At 43.0% G+C, this 23,483-nt stretch overlaps 1 protein-coding gene across 1 annotated transcript in view; it reads right to left on the bottom strand.

The window, feature by feature from the left end:
• The window catches only part of METTL24 (methyltransferase like 24), a 705,212-nt gene that overhangs the window by 611,726 nt on the left and 70,003 nt on the right, over positions 1 to 23,483 (bottom strand). The window contains exon 2 of the mRNA XM_044066694.1: positions 2,657 to 2,755. Coding sequence (XP_043922629.1) covers positions 2,657 to 2,755 — 99 coding nt within the window. The remainder of the gene's footprint in view (positions 1 to 2,656; positions 2,756 to 23,483) is intronic.

Raw genomic sequence — 23,483 nt, 5'->3', positions numbered from 1 at the left:
TGTATGAGTTTTTAGATTGGTTGGTTTGAATGATTAATTAATCAATTAACCAGACAGTTTACTATTTAAGCAAAGTGTTTGTAACATTTAAATGACTCTGAAGAAGCCAGTGTGGTGATCTGGTGAAAGCGCTTAGTCATTCATTTATGTTTTAGTGTTGTATTAAATTCATTTTATACCGATCAAGACTACCGGTTTTGTCCTTGGTGGCTGCTTTTTATTTTTTGGTACATATGATGAGATGTTTATTGACCTTTTGTGTCTGTTCATGGAGCTAGTGTTAGAGAATAATGTTTTTGTTTTTGATTGTTATTATTTACAAAGAGAGGGCGTAGCTATGGGCAAGTCAAGTGCGAATAGCTACGCCAATCTGGTCATGGCTTTCTGGGAGAATGAGCATATAGTTTCCAACAACTCCTTTAAGGAGAATATTATATTCTATCGATGTTTTGTCGATGATCTTTTCTTGGTTTGGAAGGGGGCAGAAGTGGAACTTCGAGAATTTTTTGATCATGTTAATCATACAAATTCTTTTTTGAAGTTTAGCATGGACTTCTCACCAAGGAAGATCAACAAAGATAATCCAGTACCATCAAGCTCATAGAAACAGCATGCAGTATATTCTGCACAAACTGGGTGAGGAGGCAAACTAGTTGCGTAAGGTTGCTTCCAGTCTTAATAAAATCCACATTAACAGTAGGTGTGGCTCCACTAGGACACTCAAACATTCTGTCAGTTCGTCAGTGTTTATGGCACTCAGCTAGCTATCACACAATGACCAGTAAAACTTGTGTGGAGAGAGAGAGCAAATTTTTAAGTTTGCAGGTCTTGAAAAAATAGCCCCCAGAGGTGGTGCAAGGGAAAACCACATTGAGTTTAAAGAATTATTATGGCAACTGAGATTAAATGCCACAATTTGGCTAGATTTGAACAACCACAATTGTTTTCACAGTGGTTTGAAAGTATGCTGTGATAAAATGTATTTTTTTAATAACAGCTTTTAAATAACAGCATTTTACAACAATCTTTTTAGTATATCTAATGTTTTTAACCTAACAGTTGTCCTACCTATGCTAAACATCTGGCCATTCACTGATTTACTTATTAATTTATCTATTTATACATTCATCCATTATTCATTGTGCAAATTTATTCTACATTTTTTCATTTTTTTGTATAGCTATATAGTTGTTAGTAAAATACATATTTTATACCAAAATTATTGGTATAGATATAGAAAAAGAATAACAGAAAAAATTGTGCAGGCAGTTTGATGATACTGGTCACAACAACATATATTACTCTTGCTGGTCATTTTTCTTATTAATTAATTAATTACTTAATAGTATTAATTTATGTTGCATATTTCATTTTTTGATTGATGTCATGCTGGAAACCTCTGTACTACTAATGGACAGAGGCATCTTCTAAATGTTTTATTCCATACATGGATCCCTAAATGTATCCATGGTATGATCCCAGTTATTCGCATTAGGGATAATATATCATTACTGACCATGGGATGGGTATGGACAATCTATAACCAAATGGGACAGGTTATTTCAAGCACAAAAAGGGAAACTGATTAGGCTTAAAATGGCCCAGAATACAACTAGCCTAGTACTCACCTATGAACCTTTGTTTTTATGAACTTAATATTGAGTGTGGTTTACATACATTTTTTTGTGATCACTTTATGTGACAAATACAATATTTTATTATTGGGTGACTTGTTAATTAATTTATTGGAATTAGTTTGTGTTATAAATAGAGAGTATGGTGTTTTGTAGCTTTAGTTCTGATGTTATCCTTAGACATAGGATGAAAGTGCTCAAAAATAGTGATCAATGAAGCTGTTTTACTAACTCTGGGTGATTGCAATTTACTGCACAACTTGCCTTGTTACACTGATTGTTTAGTTTTGCTTTGGGTTACAAGTTTTTAATGTACGCTTTCTTTGTTAAAGTTTTAAAACCAGGTATTCCCAGAAGCATTTTGCAAAAAACATGCAGCTAGTGCAGACTGCTTTCTGTTACTGTAAATAGCCACTAAGAAACCAACAGCCACTTCTGCGAATTCACTCCTTGTGCACTTGCCAATAATAATAATTTCTATCAAAAGTAACAACAGGTGTATTCTTATATGTGTTTCTTGTGTGCTGCATGTATGATACAGAAAGTTAATACTGCTTTTGATGTATACGCTATAGCTGCCTTGCTTAATGCTGCCATAATTTTTAATTTTATTTTGGGGTCACATGATAAACCATTTTACAGCTGCAGTAATCCATGGCATGAGCCATGACGATGTGTGTCACGTGAAATTTACTTTCTCCTGGCAGATGTATTTAGGATCTCAAACTTTATCCTTCAGATCAAACCTTGCTTGTCAGAAGTAAGTCATACAGTAACCCATAGCTCTTCCTTAGATTATTGCTTAATAAATGCATAGATTTAAATTATTGTCAAAGAACACCCATTATTCATCTTATTAGAAAACAAAATAAAAACAGCTATGTTAATGTTTGAAGTTAATATGACAATATGGGAAACACTTATACAATATTTATATTTTGAAATTGTCATTTAAGTGTTAGGTAAGAAGATTTTTGCTAAGGCAAAGGATTCATCAACAAAAGTAGAAGGAAAAAACCTACCTGAGGTGTTGTAATATAATCTAGGAACCTCAGGGCCTCTTGTTCAAATGAATGATCACTGCTGGCCCAGGGCTGTAAGTCTATATGCCACCGTAAAGCCTGCAAGATAAACCAGTAGACTGTATCTCAGATTATTATTTACTTGCATAAATATTAATAAATGACAAGACCTGCTTATACAGGAAGTATCTATTTCATAGGGAAATCATGATTGGAAACAATATTAAAAAAAAAACAAAAAAACAGATGTCAGCAAGTGAAGTGCAGTTATGAACAACAAAAGGAAATTAAAACCAAAATAATATTATTTATTAATTTAGTCATAATTTATTCTTGTATTTATTTAAAAGTGCTTGAATGTCTAAACATGGCACTTCTCTTAAAAATGGTACTGAGGATTAGCATACATTGTCAACATTACGCAATTAGTGCATTAGTCTAAAAGTATAACCTACTACTTAGACGTTTAACTAAAAAATAAAATTTCTGAAGGAAAAAAGCTGCTACTTCTAGGATTTCAACAGATCTTCCTAAATACATTATAATGTAGGGACCTCCTAAAGAGGAAAGTCAACTTGCATGGCTGAATCAAGGAAGGTAGATGAAGTGACGTAAATAAATGAAAGAGACTCTGCCAGCTATCTCATGCTGAGCCGTTGAAAAACCCAGCAGTACCTCTCGGCTGATGGCCTAAGATGACTTGCAATGATATAAGGATGCAGTATCTTTTCCAAATTAACATGATATAGGTTGTGTAGAGCATGCAAGATGAGAATAAGAACCTTAGGAACACATCTGGCCACATAACCAGCAGAAAAAAAGAATTCATATGATATGACATGTCTGAGGAGTGCCCATCAATAACCTAGCTGTGGAATTATGTGCCCACTCCAGGTGGGTTATGTCACCATCTGAAAATCCATGGTGCAGGATACTGGAATAGTGGAGCCAGGTCAAAATTTGAGTATGTCCCACTGACCCAAAGTCTGAAGATAGGATATAGCATGTGATCCGAGTTATATTCTTAAAGTGGAAATAAGATTTCCTGATAACAGCGGGCTTGTGGTCCTTCAGTGTCAGCCTGTCATCAAGAACAATGCCCATGTCATAAGCATAAAACATACATGCTTGATGACTCTCCCTATATGTAATCAGAGAGGACAGTGGAAGAATAGCAGACAGGTGGAAGGAGTCATGCACCAGTACAGCCTTGGTCTTAAATGGGTTCAGTTTTAAAAGATTATGGGAATCCTAGAAATCTTCCAAAGATGAAAATCCCGGTCACTCTATGCAGAATAGGAATGGTACAACTATTAACAGCGTATGACTGACAGAAAATACCTCTTCTAGCAATGACCTCCTGAAGTGGTAAAATGTTCATGGTCAAAACCAGGGAATCCAAAATAGTACCCTGAGGAATATCATATTCCAGCGAATTGGAACCTAATGAATTTAAGCCAGGCACCACTTGATGAAAGGTAAGATACAAACAACTTAAGGACTGTAAGTAACTCACAGTGCACCCCAGACGCTTGAAACACTGGTGAGAGATCACTTAGAAAGAAGATGGAATATTTACATTAATTTCACACTATCATAAGGTCTTTAAGTGCTCTAGTGAGGGTTGTCTCCATTCCCAGCTTTGATTTAAAATTAGACTGACACAAGGACAAAGCAAGCTATGAGATATCAAATGTGACTATCTTTTCCAGAAATATTTCTGTCTGGCACTGAGCATAGTGCTCATCCGGAATGAGTTTACTCTTGAGAAGATATGACCACCTACCTCCATTCCAATTGCTGCCCTAATCCACTCATCAACTTAGACTCACTGTCAAATTATGGTTCCTGTTGAGTCACAACCCTAATTCATAAGTTAACAGACACAAAATGATCTACAGCACAATGAAACACCATTCTGTGTCATCTCTAGTACATCTGGATCATCCACATCAGCCTCAAATCATGACGGTGGTTAGGAAATGAGCATAACATGTCTGAATCAAAAGCCCTTAAATATCTATATTGGGCCAGCATCAAAATGAGAGTTCAGACCATATGAAGGCCAACTCTGAACAAAACTTGACAGTGATCTGACTAGGAGACAGGTTATACCAAAACTAAAGAAAAAATCCTTTCTGTCTCTTGAACAACATATATGCCATCAGTATTAAAAAAAACACCCAGATACTCTCTTCTTGTCCACTCATTCAGTGGTTACAGTTCTTCACACACACACACACACACACACACACACACACACACACACACAGAGTGGAATCTTTTATTTCATCCACTGTGCTTTTCCTACCTGACCAAAACCAATAAATAGCACAAGGATGGTTACCCAGTTCTCATTTCAGCTATATCAGTTGGGGACAATAACAGTTCTCCAATTAACCAGAGTACACACCTAGAAAATATGTCCCTATGATTTTAACTATAAAACACAAAATTTGACTTTTATCTCTTAAACCTTAACCTATCATTCTGTTGTAAACCAATAAACTCTCTCTCTCTCTTTCTCCTCACCATCTGAAGTTACAGGGTTATATTCTTCCAGGGTTATAGAAAAGTTTTCAGTCCTCTGGTGCAGAGTATGAACTCATGAACTCTGGAAATCACTCAGATACATTTCTAGTTAAAATTTCAAAACTTGGCCAATTCTTGCCATATATGTCTTAGAATTTTAGTCTGTTTTCTATGGGCTACCCATCTTACTACCTATAGCAATGTCACTAAACAATTTCACTGGAAAAGTTGATCTAGACTATAGAATTACCTTTTAGAGCAAAATTGCACAATGACACCAGAACGGCTCTTGAAGTTTAGCCCTAATATGAGTATTCCAAAACTCTACCATAAACTATTTTTAGTCATCAAACTATTGTTAGCAATGCTCTACCACATGCTGGACTGCATGACATATTACAGAGGATGTGAGTTCGCCAGTACATCAGACACAGAGACTGCTGTCAGTACAGGTCTGACAGACAGCAAGTACGGGTAACACACCCACAACTGCAATACTGTGGCAGTGTCAGAATGGTTGCACTACTACAGCACACTGGTTTGTGGCCACTTGAAAGGGGGATGAAGACAATACTAAAAAATGGCATGGAGAGTCATGCAAGCACACACTGATCAACATTTTTAACCCACAGGAGTTCATGTCTTGTCACAGGATGTAATAACTTATGATGGCCAACTGTAGAAGTTTACCACATAAGAGACAGAGGTGCCATGACAGGCCCTAAACACATACACATACTGGGTCTATATTATGTCGCTGAAACGGCAAAACACCAAACACCGTTTCAGCGACACATAAACAGCGAAGTACAACTTCCAGGAATGGCCAGTTCACCGATTTTTTTTCCTGGGGAAGAAAACTGATAGGCCAACCACACATGAAACACCAACTCAAACATTACAAAATAGTCACAGCAACGGCCAAGAGATTTTTTTTTCCTAGGAAAAAAATCGTTGATCTAGCTGTTTTCAGAAATTGTACTTCACTGTTTATGTGTCGCTGAAATGGCGTTCGGTGTTTTGCCATTTTAGCAACATAATATAGACCCACACATATTATATGTGTACACCTGAGAAGAGAAAAGCAAACAAGGCCTTCTGGGACAGGGTGTAGCAGGAACTGGTGTGGAACAAAAATTCAGTGGCTGGTCATAATAGTACAACAGTAAAGATGTGTGGCAGGATCCCTAATATGTTACAGCATGTGAAGACTACGACACAGGAAAGAGCTAGAAGCAGGCAGATCACCATGGGTGAATTACTAACACAGAGGCTTCTCTTGGAGGTGGAAGAATTACTGGTATCGCTCAGTGGGGAAGGGGAAAAACCCTCATACCTGAAGGTGGCTTGAATATGAGAGCTGGGCTGAAGATGACTGCTCATTTGGCAGTAGGGAATGTTCCAGGATAGAAGAAGCATGTGCCATTACTTTAGGACACTGACATGCAACTGTGAATGGTTTACTCTACAAGTACATATTCACATCTGTCATCCATGGACATAGAGACTGCAACAGATACAACCTGCACAACAAGGTATACATATACATACATTTTAAATATATACATACACACACACACACACACATATATATATATATATATATATATATATATATATATATATACACACACACACACACACACACACACACACACACACACACACACACATATACACACATACATATACATTCCCATAGGCTAGGTATACGATTGACATGTAGCAGCTGGTGTGCCACAAAGCAGTGGGAGTCACATGTATGATCCAGCACTGCTATGGGTATGTTATCTGTATGCACTCATAGGATCCAAATGTAGAGGATCCAGTACAACAGGTCAGAGCATGTCTGATGTCAGCAGAAAGTACAGTTTTGTACCTACCATAAATGTAGATGTCCGATAGGAATGCATCTGCAGTCCTTACAAATGGGTTGTCCTGACGTCAGGCAGCCCTTCGGTCAGCCGGATTCCAAAGTCTGGGTCTGGCTTCGGCTGGAGTCGCACTTCACCCGACGTCATAGCTGCAGTTTTTCGGGTATAAAGGCATCAGCCGACGCCATTTTCCTCAGTGTTTCTTGCCCCAGATGCCAGGTGCCCTCTTGGATGGCTAAATTTGGATAAATGCCAAAGTTTCCAAATAGTAGAGAGCAAACACATAAAATAAGCATGTATTTACATATATACAAACAAATACACCATAATAGATCCCCCCAAGCTAGCTGAAGGATGGCAAATACCCTAGGAGTACCTCAGAGGGAAGGTGGGTGGGTAATCCTGACTGCAGATGCATTCCTATCGGACATCTACATTTATGGTAGGTACAAAACTGTACTATGTCCTTCAAGGATGCATCTGCAGTCCTTACAAATGGGTAGAATACCATAGCTAAACTAGGGGAGGAGGAAAAGAGTAGAGATTATGGTGTAGTTAGGATCCCTTGCAAAACAGCAGTGGCAAAACCTGCTCGGGATCTAGAGTATAAAGGTAAATTGTAATGCTTGGCAAATGTATGCACGGAGGTCCAAGTAGCAGCCTCTATGATGTCCTTGGTAGCCACTCCTCGTAAGAAAGCTGTGGTAGTGGCAGTAGCCCTTGTGGAGTGAGGCCTGATGTTCTCTGGAGTTTTCTTTCCATGGTAGGAGTAACAAAATCTAATACAATGTCCTATCCATTTGGATATTGTCTGTTTTGAAATTGGTTTTCCTTCCTTTCCTGTTGCATATGCTACCAGAAGCTGGTCAGTTTTTCTATTGGACTTGGTCCTGTCCAGGTAGTAGCGTAATTGTCTATGTACGTCCAAGGTATGCAAGAGTCTTTCTCCCCTGTTCTGTGGGTTGGGGAAGAATGTAGGTAGGTGGATAGCCTGATTTAAAGAGACTCTGGATACCACCTTAGGCATAAATGTAGGATTTGTTCTCATGGACACTCTATCTTGATGGAAGATCAGGAAGGGTTGCACTGCCATTAATGCCTGTAGTTCAGAGACGCTTCTTGCTGAAGTTATTGCTAGCAGGAAAGCAGTCTTCCAGGATAAGTATTGTAATTCTGCTGTTGCTGCTGGTTCGAAAGGGGGAAGTGTCAATTTTTCTAACACAAAGTTCAAGTCCCATGCTGGCAATGGAGGTTTCCTGGGAGGTTTTACATTTTTAATTCCTCTCAGAAACTGTCTGAGCAGAGGATGAGAGAAGACAGGAGGATCCAAGCTGTATTCTGCTGAAATAGCTGATGCATGTATCTTGATGGAAGAATAGGACAGGCCTGTATGGAAGAGCTCTGCCAAGTACTCCAGGATGTTGGCTATGTTCACCAGTGTCACATCTTTCCCCTTTGCAGTACTCCAAATGATATATCTTTTCCATTTTGCTGCATAATTCTTTCGTGTTGAAGGTCTACGAGCCTCCAGGATTATGTCTTTAACCCTTTGGGATAAATTTGGGTTAATTGCTCTTATGTAATGTTCCAGGCAGTTAGCTGCAGAGTTTTCAGGTTTGGATGCAGGATGTTGTAGTTGTTCTGTGTTAACAGTAATGGGATCAGGGGTAGTGCCCATATTTGTGCCCAAGACATGCTCCTCAGCAATGGGTACCAATGTTGTCTTGGCCAGTCTGGAGCTATCAGAATGATCCTTGGACGTTCCTCTTTGATCTTCAGAAGTACCTTGTGCATCAAAGGAAGTGGTGGGAATGCGTATGCTGTCAGGTTTTTCCAACTGAAAGATAGGGAGTCCACCTTCCAAGCAAGTGGGTGGTACGTCCTTGTGCAGAATTTCTTCAGCTGGTGATTGAGTGGGGATGCAAACAAGTCTATTTGTGGTAATCCCCATTGTCTTGTGATGGCTTTGAAGATGTCCGGATGCAGCATCCATTCGTGGGCATCTGTGGTAGTTCTGCTTAATATGTCTGCTAGAATGTTTTCCTTGCCCGGTACAAAAATTGCTTGTAACTGAATGTTGTAGCTCAGAGCCACATCCCATAGGTCCAGTGCCAGCCGGCATAGAGGATATGAATGTGTGCCTCCCTGTTTGTTGATGTACCACATAACTGTGGTGTTGTCTGTCCTTATCATCAACTGTCCTTCTTGGAGAAAAGGTCTGAATGACTGGATTGCCAATTTTACTGCCAGCATTTCCTTTAGATTTATGAGCAGGTGCAGCTGGTCTTGAGTCCATAGGCCTTGTATGCACTTGCCCAGCATGTGTGCCCCCCAACCGAGGTCTGAGGCATCTGTTGTGATGGTTTGGCTTGGTTGACTGTTGCAGAAGGGCAATCCTGTGTTTGATTGACAGGCCTGAGCCCACCATAGGAACTCTTGCTTCAGGCATGGAATTATTGGAATTTTGGTTTCTAGGCTGTGCTTGTGTTGGGACCACAAATTCTTTAGGTACCACTGTAGCTTTCTCATATGCAGTCTGGCATGAGGGACCAGAATTATGCAGGATGCCATGAAGCCTAGGGCTTGTAGTACTTTTCTTGCAGTTAGATGGTTCTGCTTTGTTAATGCCAAGAAGTAGAGAGGTAGTTGCTCTTTCTTTTCTGCAGTTAGGAATGCCATTTGTTTTGATGTGTCCAGCTCTGCACCCAGAAAGGTTATTCTTTGGGATGGAATCAGCCTTGACTTTTTTATATTGACTGTATATCCCAGGGCTTGCAGCAGGTAAACGACTTTTTGTAAGTCTTCTGTTAGCTTGCTTTTGTTGTCCGCTTGTATAAGGCAGTCGTCCAGGTAGGGATAAATTTGGATCCCCTGAAGTCTGCAATGAGCAATTACTGATGCCAGGCATTTCGTGAACACTCTGGGTGCAGTAGATAAGCCAAAGGGCAATGCTGAGAATTGATAATGCTCTGATCCTGCAAGAAATCTGAGGTATCTTCTGCAAATTGGTTGTATGGGGACGTGCAGGTATGCCTCCTTGAGATCTAGAGTTACCAGCCAAGACTCCTTGCCCAGCATGGGAAGAAGCTGCTGTAGGGTCAGCATTTTGAATTTTGGAACAATGAGGAATGTGTTTAAAGGGGACAGGTCTAGAATAGGCCTCTATTTGTTTTCTTTTCTTGATACCAGGAAGAGTCTGGAGTAAAATCCCTTCCTTGCTCCATAGATGGTACCTTTTCCACAGCTCTCATTTTTAATAGTTGAGATATTTGCTTTAGAGCTTCTGCCCTTTGAGTAGGTGGTAGGTTTGGCATTCCTCTCTTTCCTGGTAGAGTATGGAAATGGAACCTGTAACCTTGGTCTATAGTTTGCAAAATCCATTTTTCCCTTGTGATGCAATGCCAGTTCTTTGAAAATAAGGTTAGCTTTCCGCCTAAGGGTGCTTCTAGTTGTTCCCTGGTAGGCGGTGCCACCGCCAAGTCACTGTGATTGAGTTGTTGTAGTGGTGGTGGCTGCATCCGTGCCTCGCTGGTTGTTACCTTGCCACTGGCGTCCCCTGTAGGCACCCCTGGACTGATTTCTGCCTCTAGAACGCCTATTCCTGCCTCTTTGTGTCTTAGAGGAGTCCGGAAAGGACCAATTTTTGGAGGGCCAGTTCCTGCTAAACCTTGGAGGTTGAACCTGTAAGAAATCTTTCACTGTTTGTACAGATTTTGCCTTCTCTTCCATCTTTTTTAGTACCTGCTGTGCAGGAGAACCAAATAAATTGACCTTGTCCATGGGTGCATCCAAAAGCTTTGATTTGACATGGTCTGGTAATGCCTGTTCTTTCAACCATGCATGTCTCCTGATAACTGTGCCAGTCATGGCTGATCTAAAGGAAGCCTCCAGTGCATCATAGCCACATTTTAAAGAATGGTTACTAACCTGCTGTATGTTATGTACCATTTCTTGAACATACTTTTTATCTAAAGATTCTTCTGAGGACAGCTTTTTAGTTAACTGGTCAAGCATAAACTCTTGATATTGAATCATATGAAATTGGCAGTTCAAAGCCCTAGCTGACAAAGTAGCAGAGGTGTAAACTTTTTTACCCCATCTCTCTAAGGACCTGGATTCCCTTTCAGAGTGTGGGGGGTTTTTAGTAGAAGTAGCTGCTACAGCTTTAGGGCCCTGGGAGATAGTCTCTGGATCTGCAAAAGGAGCCTTGTATAAATGGTGATGAGTGTCCAGGACCCTGTAGAACCTATCGGGCTTAGCAGGAGCCGGAGGTAAAGAATCAGGAGCAGTGCAAGCATCATTAAATGCATCATCTACAACAGAAAGAACTGGAGGTATAGCTAAAGGCCTATGTTGTGGCAAATGTAGAAAGGTTCTAAGCCTTTTTCTGGAGTCTGAGAAATCTTGGCCCTGCCACTGAAATTGTTCTCTCATAGCATGCAAGGTTTCCCCAAAGGAAAATTCCTCAGGTGGAGAGGCTGAAGGGATGGACTCTTCAGCATCAGAGTCTTCGTAAGGAGAATAAGGAGCCTCAGGAGGGTCTGTATGTTCTGAGTCATCAGAGGAATCATCTGTGGATACTGGCTCAGGGGGCTCTGCTCTAGGCCTCTTTTCTGGAGGGAGAGAGGCCCTATCTGCATGAGGCTGGGATCCACGAATTAAAGAAATGAGATCCTCAGCCAAAGAAAGCATATGGGAGTTGGTGCTGGGCCTGTGAGAGGGGGGTTTGGCAGGCACCGTTTTTGAAGCTTTGGCTGCTTTAGCCCTGGCAAAGGCCTTAATAGACATGGCTGCAGGAGGCCTAGCGGCTCCACGTGCAGGAGTTGAAATATCCAGGGGAATAGTGTCAGATAATTCCTGAGAAACCGCAACAGAAGGTTGGATTTCAGAAGCCGATTCTACCAGGTTAGAGGAGGCCTCGGTAGAAGGCATGGTTTCGGCTGAAGAAAGAACCGCTTGCTCGGTTTCGGCCAAAACCGAGACACTCGCGGTTTGCTTAACCGCGGTTTCGGCCAAAACCGCAGACCGCGAGTGTCGGTCCTTTTCTTTGCGCTTTTTGGTAATTTGCGTAGTCGGAGGATCCGATGGCATAATATAGGCAAAATCAGAGCCGAAAATCTGTTCAGCAAACTCCGACCGACGTCTAAGCGTCCATCGGTTAAAAGAAGCACAGGCTAGACAAGCTGCTACGTCGTGGTCTGGGCCTAAACAATGTATGCAGTAGGAGTGGAAATCTTTATGAGGTATTTGTTTCCCACAAGATAAACAGTTATTCACTTTCTCTGACATCGGCTGAGGCAAGAAAGAGTCCCCAACGGGGTACTTAGCTTTTTAGAAGTCTTCGAAGTAATATTCGGTAGTAGTAATCTCTGGATCTGACCGACCGGCACTTGCGAACAGCTTCTGCTTCGGGCACCACGCGGCAAGAAAGACTGAGGAAAATGGCGTCGGCTGATGCCTTTATACCCGAAAAACTGCAGCTATGATGTCGGGTGAAGTGCGACTCCAGCCGAAGCCAGACCCAGACTTTGGAATCCGGCCGACCGAAGGGCTGCCTGACGACAGGACAACCCATTTGTAAGGACTGCAGATGCATCCTTGAAGGACATCACTGGTGGCTGATGACTGCACTGTGCACATGGCACACTCTGATGCCACACGGGCACTGTTAGAGACACTAATAGTGAATAGCACACTCACATCATACATAGCTGAGATGATGGTGAAAAGGCAATTTGAATCTCCAGCATTTCCCATGTACAGGGCAGGACGTCACATCTGTGTCATCCACCAAAGCTACTAAAGTTTCACTATCACGTGTAACACTACAGGGCCACACTGCCTCTGAGCTGTGCCCACTTAGCATAGGGGAGAGTTGAGTAGGAGGTTCTCCCCACCATGACTCCAAGGCTCTTCCAGATCTGGATGACACTCTTGCCATTAATCAGTGGATGTACAGGTCAGTGATTCAGGCACACATAACCACAACTTATGGCATGTCAAAGATGTTGAGTGTATTGTGCAGCCTGTGTGAGGAACTGCAACCACTTCAAGGAATAAGGGACATCTTCCAGTGCAAATAGATTGACATGGTATATAGGAACATAGAAGAGTAGTGCCTGTTGAGGACATTGGTGACCAAAGTGTCAGCCATTTGTGCAACCATAATGATGCAGACAACTGGTTGACATAGACATTCTAGGGGATGAATGTCTGCTACATGTTCAAATGCCAGGTCTCTGCAGATGGCACAACCATTCTGTAGACAGATTCACTGTCCATACGATCCATGGCTGCCTCTGCTCTGTGTTTTGATGCTCCTATGGTTATGGCCAGTCCTTGCCTGGCTCCATAATGGGTATAACTGTGCAAGGAAACCAATCAGGGTCCTGCAATTCATCACTAGCACACTATCTTGTATCTTAGTGTGAGCAATACCCATCTCTGCCAATTCTTGTGGTCATGGATGCCAACATTCTACTGGAACTATACATGGAGGGATCACAGCAGGCATGCCCTGCATGGTCCTGAGATGGTATGCTACCCCATGGACAGGGCCTCCAGCCTTGACACGTAGCCACATGCAGCCAGTATTCCACTCATTGAAGTTCTACCCCACCACTGGAGGACTTATTTTCTGACTCCCGCCAGCCTCTTAGTCATGTGTGTGTTTGGCTGCTGAATCCACTGCACAGAACCCTTTCACCTATGCTAGCACTGGCATCCCCTGTGCCTCAACTCATTTGTGCAAATGATGATGTCTGAGCCCTACCTACCTGTCTGACAGAATGGCCAGCCACTGCAATTTACTGCATAGCCTGAGTTTGTTACTACATACATCAGTTTTATTTTAAGTTCTTCTTGTGACCCACAATTTTGGATTAGATGATACTTCTTTCCCAGTACCTCAATGCAATGTATCCACATTTACCTCACACGATACTGTTGCAGCTGGATCTATTAACAACTCCTCAACTGACTCTTCCTCTGCAGTACTGCTGTGACAGGTACAGCTGGTAGTGTCTTGGGGTGTTCACACTGTAACTGCTTTCATAGCACTGAATTAAGTAGCTTGGTACAAATCACAAGTATCTTGCTGCAGGTTTCTGGTACATACTGTACTGCAGTACCAGATGTATCCAAACAGCAGAGGTGGGCCTTCTAACCACTGGACACATATTTAACAATGTTAATGGTCAGGACAGCTGCTATAAGGGAATCATCAGTCACAGTTGCAAGAGAAATCCAGAATCACTTGCAGCATACAATGGTGGACACCATTTTGAATGGTCATCTACCTGCATTCATGGGACCAGCATATCAAGAACTCTACAAGTAGCAGTATGTGCACCTACGAGCTAGATGACCGTGTACATAGTTACCCTTGATGAAACACAGGTATAGGTCATGTGTGCCAAACATGAGAATCATGAAGCTGCATGGATGGTACACAGACACACGGTAATAAATGGCAGCTGACAGAGTGGAAGCCCTTCTGGTTAATAAACTGAACACCATATGGAGCAGGTGGGATCTTGAAAGAAACATGGGTGCAGACAATGGTCCCCAAAATGTCAAGGAAATGGGTTATGTTGTAGAATACCCACAAGATTCTCTCCTCTGCTGCCTGTGGAAACCATATATAAACCACATATGCTCCTCTGCATGGTGCAATATGATGTCAAGAAAACGGTTCAGGATTTGCAAGGCCAACACCTGCAAAATTTCTAAATTCTCTTGGAAGCTGAAAGGTCCCTGTAGCAAGAATGGTTAATGCTACAGAAACCTTCATGTCCCCTGGTTAGGCATTCCATCCATCCCTTTTGACTCCATTCAAGGGCAACACATGTCTACTAAGTCCTGTTTGATGCTTCTGTCCATATAGTAGTAGTTGACAATGTCCTGGATATGCAGACAACAGCATATTAGCTGCTGGCAGACCCTTCTCTGACAAGAAGGATGTGACATACAATATAATGGATCCTGGCTCCAAGGGGCAGCCACTAACACAAGCTGTGCAGCTAAAACTAATGCTAGCAACACTCCCGTACACTGTAAAATAATGTCATTCACAACAGCTGATTGTTAAAGCTCATCGCTCTAATGTGTTATGTTATTGAATGATGCTCCCATATTTGGATTCATTATTTGCAAGTGATGGCTCTCATTAGCATGCCAACACTCATTTGCATATCATTATGCAGCTGTTAGCGTACAAGCCATACCTTACTTTCAGCAGGTAGAAACACTGTGCTATGTGCGTCTCTGAGTTGCTAACTCTCTGCATATTACCACTCATCATATTATTTTACACGATGAGTGGTATGTGTTGTTTGATCAGCATGTGCCACTTTGGACAAAATAAGTTTTTTGTAACATACAAAATAAGTCATATTATGGTAAGAAAATAGAAGTTATGTTCTTACCATAACGTTCCATGTTAGTTGTCTTCTTCTCGCCTTCTTCTTGCTGGATGGGTTCGGAGCCGACCTCGGCTCCGACTCGGCCACTCTAAAGCTCGAGAGTTGGTTCCACCGGCTCGAGGCTCCCCTTATATCCCACAATGCTAGGCGAGAGTTACCTCAGATCTCGTTTGTAAGCTAACCCCAGCTTATAACAGAAACAGTATAACTGTGAAAAACAGAATCCACCTCTAACAACAGGAAGAAGAAGGGTGACCTACATCCTGAAACAAGAAATATGCATAATAGCATATAGCTAAAAAGAGGTGGTAGAAAGAGAGGTCACGATCACAACTCCTCTAGGTCTGTCCAGGCCAGGGGAAGGAGGGTGGGGCAAGAAGAAGGCGAAGAAGACAACTAACATGGAACGTTATGGTAAGAACATAACTTCTATATGTTAAGTTGTCTATCTCGCCTTCATTCTTGCTGGATGGGACCGCGTCCCTAGCACCTTGTCCCGGGTGGCCTAACGGAACAGACTCCTGAGAACAGTGGAACCAAAATTAGCTCTATGCCTAGAAGCTAAATCCAACTTATAATGGGAAATAAAAGTGTGAGGAGTAGCCCAAGTAGCCGCTGCACAAATGGTGTCAATAGGCAGTCTGTCTTGGAAGGCTAGAGAAGTAGCCAAAGCTCTGGTGGAATGGGCTTCAGGCTTATTAGGCAGTTTTTTGTGTCTAATCACATAAACAAGGGTAATCAGAGATGTTAGCCATCTGGATAAAGATACCTTTGAAACTGGAAGTCCCTTTCTGCTTTCCGCATAGGAGACAAACAGCTGATCAGATTTTCTGAATTGTTTCATCCTGTCCAAGTAGTACCTTAATTGACGATGAACATCCAGACAGTGTAATTTTTGTTCAGACCTATTTGAATACTCCGGGAAAAAGACAGGGAGGTCAATGCATTGGTTTAGATTTGATGTTGAAACCACCTTAGGCAAAAAGGACGGGTTAGTTCGTAAGGAAACTCTGTCCTTATGGAACACAAGGTAAGGAGAACGACAACTGAGTGCTTGAAGTTCTGAAATTCTTCTAGCTGATGTGATAGCCACCAGAAAGAGAGTTTTCCATGATAATAACTTTAAGGAACATGAAGCTGCAGGTTCGAAAGGGGAAAGAATCAAAGAAGCAAGAACTAAATTTAGGTCCCAAGGAGAAGGAGGATTTCTTACAGGAGGTCTGAGAAGAAAAACTCCTTTCAAAAAGGCTTTGCAGAGTTTGTGGGACATTAGGGCGGATTCAGAAATACCCACATGGAAATTAGAAATAGCTGCCAATTGAACCTTAAGAGTAGATGGAGATGAACCTGCATGGAAGAGTTCAGCAAGAAAATCGAGGACTAGTTGGATGGAAGCGGTGAAAGGATCTATGTCCTTTCCTTGTGCCCAATATGAAAATCGTTTCCACTTACTCAAATAAATCTTTCGAGTGGAAGATTTATGGGAAGCTATCAAAATATCTCTAACAGAGTGAGATAAGTGAGGAAGCCTGGCTACGGTTGGAAGCGGAGGAACCAAGCAGTGAGGTTCAGAGAGGGGAGGGAGCGATGAAACTGACCCGACTGATGGATCAAAAGATCTGGAACTAGGTCCAGATTCCACGGTCGCTCCAAAAGAAATCGATGCAGAAAGGGGAACCACACTTGTCGAGGCCAGTAAGGAGCAATGAGGATCAATGAGGCCTTCTGAGCGATAGCTTTCTGTATTACTTGAGAGATCAGTGGGAAAGGAGGAAATGCATACAGAAGTCCCCGGGGCCAAACTTGGACTAGCGTCCCTGCTGGGTTGGCCTGGTAAAGGGAATAGAGTGAAGTATTCTCTGCACTTGCTGTTTTGGGGAGTAGCAAAAGATCGCAGCAAGGCTGACCCCACTTGAGAAAAATCTCTCTCACTACAGAGTCTTTCAGAGACCACTCGTGAGGCATGAGAATAGCTCTGCTCAACTTGTCCGCAATGTGATTGGACTTCCGGGATGTGCGTTGCTATCAGAAACGCTGAGAAGAAATCGCCCATTGCCACAGTCTGAGTGCTTCTCGACACAGGGGTATGATCTGGTTCCGCCTTGTTTGTTGATGTACCACACTACAGACATATTGTCTGTCTGGATTGCAATCGCTCCCAAGGGAAGAGAGTGTTGAAGGGCTTGCAACGCTAAAAGCACTGCTCTCATCTCCAGAACATTTATGTGCAAGTGGCATTCGTTTGGTTGCCATGTGCCCTGGACTGTCCTGCCCTGATAATGCCCCCACCCGATCAGGGAGGCATCCGTTGTCAGAGTAGCAACCGGAGGAGGTGGAACAAATGGTCTCCCCAACAGGAGCTGGGGAAGACATCCACCACATGAGATGCTTTTGCACGCTTGCGTGATCATAATGGTGTGAGACATTGGAAGTTCCTGGTATGACCATTGAGAAAAGAGCATCCACTGAAGGATCCGCATGTGGTATCTGGCCAATGGAAGGAGGGTATGGCCGCTGCCATGATTCCCAACACCTTTAGAACTAACCTGGCTTTGGCTCTGTTGTTGTTGAGAAGTAGTGATACCAATTTTTGAATGCCTGATATCCTTTGGTTCGTTAGTGTTGCAGACATGTTTACAGTATCTAATTTTGCGCCTATGTAGGTAATAGTACGACAAGGCGACAAAACAGACTTTTCGCAATTTATTGAGATACCCAGTTTTTGACAGATGCGAAAAGTGTAATCTCTGGCCATCAGAAGGAGATGCTTGGTGGGAGCTGTGAGGAGCCAGTCGTCCAAATATGGAAACACCTGGAATCCTTGTCGTCTCAGGTGAGAAGCTACCACTGCCATGCATTTGGTAAACACCCGGGGGGCAGTGGTGAGACCAAAGGGCAGGGCCCTGAATTGAAAATGACTGGTTCCCAGCCTGAAGCGGAGGAATCTTCTGGAGCGTCTGTTCATTTTATGTGATAGTACGCGTCCTGAAGGTCTATAGAGCACATCCAGTTTCCTTTTCCCAATAGGGGAAGAATGGATTGCAGCGTGACCATCCGAAATCTTGTTTTCTTGACCGATCTGTTCAAGATACTGAGATCCAAAATTGGTCTCCAGTCCCCTGTTTTCTTTGGAACTAAAAAGAACCTTGAGTAGATTCCGGATCCTAGTTGGTCTGCTGGCACTGGCTGAATAGCTCTTTTGCAAGCAGTTTTGAAATTTCCAAAGCTGCTATATCCCTTTGAGCGGGTGGGACATCTGGAAGGGATTTTTGACTGATTTGGAAAGCGAAGAAAGGGAATAGAATAACCTTCGAAATGATGGACTGTACCCATTTGTCTTGTGTCAAGGATAGCCAGGCTTCTGGGTACAGTGACAATCTTCCCCGACTGCCTCCGAAGATGGGCAGTCGGGCAACACCTCAGGGATGCTGAAAGGGCTTATCGGAGGCTTCTCGATTGCCCTGGTTCTGCGGACACCCTCTGCCTCTAGGGCGATGTCTACCATTGTTGTTCCCCCTCTGCCTCTGGCGGGAACCGACTCTGTCGTCAGGCGAAGTCCCTTGGGATTGTTTACGGAACCACATCTTTCCCCTTCTGGCCTTTGGGGTAAGGCCTAGAAGGAGTAGAAAATGGACTCCGGCAGAAAGGGTCTTGCCATCAGTCTCGCACCTAGTCAGGGTTTCTTTCACTTGTGGACCAAAAAGAGATGATCCATCAAAAGGGAGTTTGTGAAAGACGTCTTGAAAGGTTCCAAAATTGCATAGCCGCATCCAGGCGTGCCTACGTAAGGCTACCCCTGTTCCTGCGGCTCTGCTCGCTCCATCGGCCGCATAAGAGAGGAGGCATGGAGGAGTTGGAAATAGAATTAAGGATAGCCAGCTGCGTGTTCATTTTCTCTTGAAACCCGCAGCTGTAGGGTCCTTAGCATTTCACTCGCTTCTTTGATCAAGTCCCTTTGAAGACGAGTGAAATGGCACAGGTAATTCAGCTTAACGCATAGTAAATGTCGCTGAGGAGAACATCCGCTTCCCGTACCTATCCATGGACCTAGATTCCTTGTTAGGTGGATGGACAGGCACTGAAGGATCAGCCAGTTCTTTCTTTGTGGCGGCAGCTACCACCATAGCATCCACAGAGACTCCTTTTGATAAAAATTCCTTGTCTAATGGAGCTGTGATGAATTTGGAGGGTCTCCTGGGAGTGGGGTCCACTGAATCAGGAGCCGTCCATGCCTTTTTAGCAACCACCTGCATGAGGGGGTCGAAGGGGGGGGACACCCAGGAGGTGGAAGGACGAGAGCCAAACGCCTCAAGATACACAGATTCGTCCTCCGAAGGGTTGAGGGCTGGCCAATTTCCCCTCTGTTTAAGGATCTCCAGAATGTCTGCAAATGAGACATCTTCAGAAGGGGAACGGGGGGAACCCTCAGAATCATCCAGATCTGTGTCGGACGTGATAGACTCAGGTGAGTCAATGTGCTTCCTCTTGCACTTCCTCTTCCGAGGGGGCTCTCCTGCCAAATCAGGAGAGGCCTCGGAAGAGGATGAAATCCCCAAAGGGAGCTCCTGAGGAGCTGGCTCTCTGCGGTCCGGGATGAGGGAGTGAGTCGATTTACCCTGAGGCAGCATAGAGGGAGGGGCTGACGGAGCCGACTGTGGAGTAGAGCCAGGCTCTAACACACTCCGCATGACCTCGAAAGCACCCCTGTCAGGCAGAGCCAGAGGTCCCCGCTCCGAGGAGCTAAGGACCCCCCTTGGCACAGACAGTGATGGCTCCGAGGCCGATGTCGGAGCCGAACTCACCAGCGCCGAAGCACCGAGAGGGAGAGGGGGGTCGGACAAGGGTCCGATGCCACTCACCCCCTCGGAGCCGACGAGGGAAGTCCGGCGCCGAGATTCCTCCATGGAAGAAAACGGAGCCGACGACGGAGCCGAAGGTCTCGGCTCCGAGGTGACCACAGTCTCGGTTCCGACACGACCTGGCTCTGAACTCAAGAGAGTCGAAGGAGGAAAGAGTTGATGGACCGGGGCAGGCACCGACTGATGAGTCGGGCTCTGAAGCATCTGGGCTAGTGCCTCAGACTTGAGTAGTCGACTCACCACCCTCTGAAGGTCATGATCGGACAGCCTCGATGACCTAGAGGAATGAGACCTTTGGCTCCGTTCAGACAGCAGGGGAGATCCTGGAGCCGAATGAACGGAGCCAAGAGAAGGTGACCTAGACCTCTTTCTGGTTGTCGGCTCCGAAGATCTTGTCGGAGCCGACACGGGTACCTCGATAACCTCGGCATCCGGCCGGAGCCGAGGAAGCCACAGAAACTGTGGACTGAGTCTTATCGGCTCCAGCCGGAGCCGATAAAGGCAAAGGTTGAACAACCTGAGGTCTCGGCTCAGAAGCCGGAGCCGAAGACCTCGATGCCTTGGAGGGCACAGACAGGGAATCCTCAGGCTTCAACAAGCCTCTCAGAATAAGCTTGTTTTTTCTTTCCTGCAGGACCCTGGGGCTGAAGCCATGGCAAACAGCACAGGAGTCCTGCAGGTGCAAAGGCCCCAAACAATAGACACAAGAAGTGTGAGCGTCTGTCAGAGACATTTTCTGACAGCACGCATCACACTTCTTGAATGCGGAGACCTTTGCTTCTTTTGACATAGCCTAACTGGTGAACACAAACACACACTCAAACACACCAGTTATACCCTGTCAGAATAACAACTTAAGTACAAATACTAAAAAATAAAGTACCATAAACAGTAGATAAACTACACAAACACTCCCTAGGGAAGGGAAGGCCTAAGGCCCAAGGGAAGAACTAAAAGTTCTTTTAAACAAAAAACGGGAAAAATTAGGTCGGGGATAAAGTTCAATGAACTACACTAATTTGAGAATAATTAAACTAAAAAATGGGTAAAAAGAGTAACTTTTAATAGAAAAAGCTTAAACTCACCAGGAACCGGTAGAACAACCAACCTCGAAGCTGTAGCGGCAAACGAGATCTGAGGTAACTCTCGCCTAGCATTGTGGGATATAAGGGGAGCCTCGAGCCGGTGGAACCAACTCTCAAGCTTTAGAGTGGCCGAGTCGGAGCCGAGGTCGGCTCCGAACCCATCCAGCAAGAATGAAGGCGAGATAGACAACTTAACATTCACTTATTTTACTCTTATTCACAAGGTACTGTCATAAAAAATATTTAAAAAATCAGGATAGAATTACTGAAAAATTCTAGAAGCACAAATGGTCAGTTTAAGTTAATAAAAAAGACAAGTAAATAAGAAAAGACAAACATAGTGAAAAGTTGTCAATAAACAAGCCAGTAAGCAATACTACCATCTTTTAAGTTTGTAAATTGTGGCTCTTTTAATTAGAAAAATTATTAGGAATGAGCAAACTCATACTGTATATCAGGTGTTTAACTTGAACTGTAGTTTTAATTAAGAAGAAAGAAAATTAATCTTTTAGCAGTAGCCTCCAAAAAACAAACACTGGCACTAAAATCACCACTGACATTTACCACGGTGGCTCATGGTACTGGTTTGCTGGGTTACAGTCCTCCCAAATGCTAAACATAATAACATTTCTTTTTTGCATTTATTAGTATTATTTCTTAAAAATAGTTGACTATCCCATTTCATGGACTCAGAACTTCCTGTATGAACACTGCATGTACACTAGTCTCATTTCATTAAGGAAAAAGTCAGCTAACTGAACTGCACAACTTTGAAAACAAGCCAACCCTTATGAATATGTGTGCATAGTGAAGAAGGTGAATAGATTATAACTTATTATAGGTAATTCTTGCCATTTGCAGCAATGACTTTTCTACGGTGGCTAGATGGACTAATAGATGAAGCAACAAGTAGCCTTTCTGATTGGCTTAGGCTACATCAGATGACCTGTGCCTGAGGCAAGTGGCCTGTGCCGGAGGCAGCTGGAATCAAAAGTGAAATAAAGTTGAATGACTTGCAGACGGGACTGTGAGGTTGGAGAATTTTTTTTGTTATTTTATTTTAAAAAGCAGTGGTCTGTACCACAGCAAATCATTGTTATTTAAGTGTTTGTGTGTGTGTGTGTGGGGGGGGTGCATCTGTGCATCTGTGTTTTGTAGGGGACTGCAAAGAGATGCTCTGAATTGGTCTTAGAGACCTGAAATACATCACTGTGTTTACGTATTTATTAATTCATGTGATTGCAATCAGACATCTGAGGTGTGCAGTGTCATAAAAATGGCTGTAATTGGAGGGCAAATCTGTGTGTGTGTGTGTGTGTGTGTGTGTGTGTGTGTGTGTGTGTGTGTGTGTGTGTGCAGGGGTTGCAACAGGTTGACTTGTTCTGTCAGCAGAAAGCTGAAATACATTACTGTGTCTATTATATATTATTCACTCATTTGACTGCAATCAGACATCTGAGATGTAAAGAGTGATACAAAGAGTTGTAACTGAAAGGAACATCTATCTGCTTGTGTGTTTGTGCACACGTGTGCGAGTGTGGTGGGGTTGCAATGGTTTGCAAGAAATGGGTTTGATCACAATCAGACATCTGAAATGTACACAGTCATACAAGTGGCTATAACTAATAGGAATGTGTGTGTGTGTGTGTGTGTGTGTGTGTGTGTGTGTGTGTGTGTGTGTGTGTGTATGTCTGAGTGCATATATATATATATATATATATATATATATATATATATATATATATATGCATACAGATATGTATATATATATATATATATATATATATATATATATATATATCAATAGATATGGGTTACCTTCATTTGACTGACAACTGATTTGACTGAAGTAATACATGCAGTGCACTGTAAGGCAAATAACAGGGATATGTCCTCTTCCCCAATGTAGTGCAACCCTGGAGTTAGTATATATAGTTAAGGGGGTGTGAAGCCGCCCCTCCTATTTTGGTTTAAATTCTGTACTTTTGTGTTATATTGTTCTTTAAAACCCCCTAACTATATATACTAACTCCAGGGTCGCACTACACTGGGGA

This window comes from Protopterus annectens, chromosome 1.part0 (assembly GCF_019279795.1).
Source record: "Protopterus annectens isolate FY-2018-M chromosome 1.part0, PAN1.0, whole genome shotgun sequence".
Lineage (NCBI taxonomy): Eukaryota > Metazoa > Chordata > Ceratodontiformes > Protopteridae > Protopterus > Protopterus annectens.
This window is presented reverse-complemented; position numbering and strand designations above follow the sequence as displayed.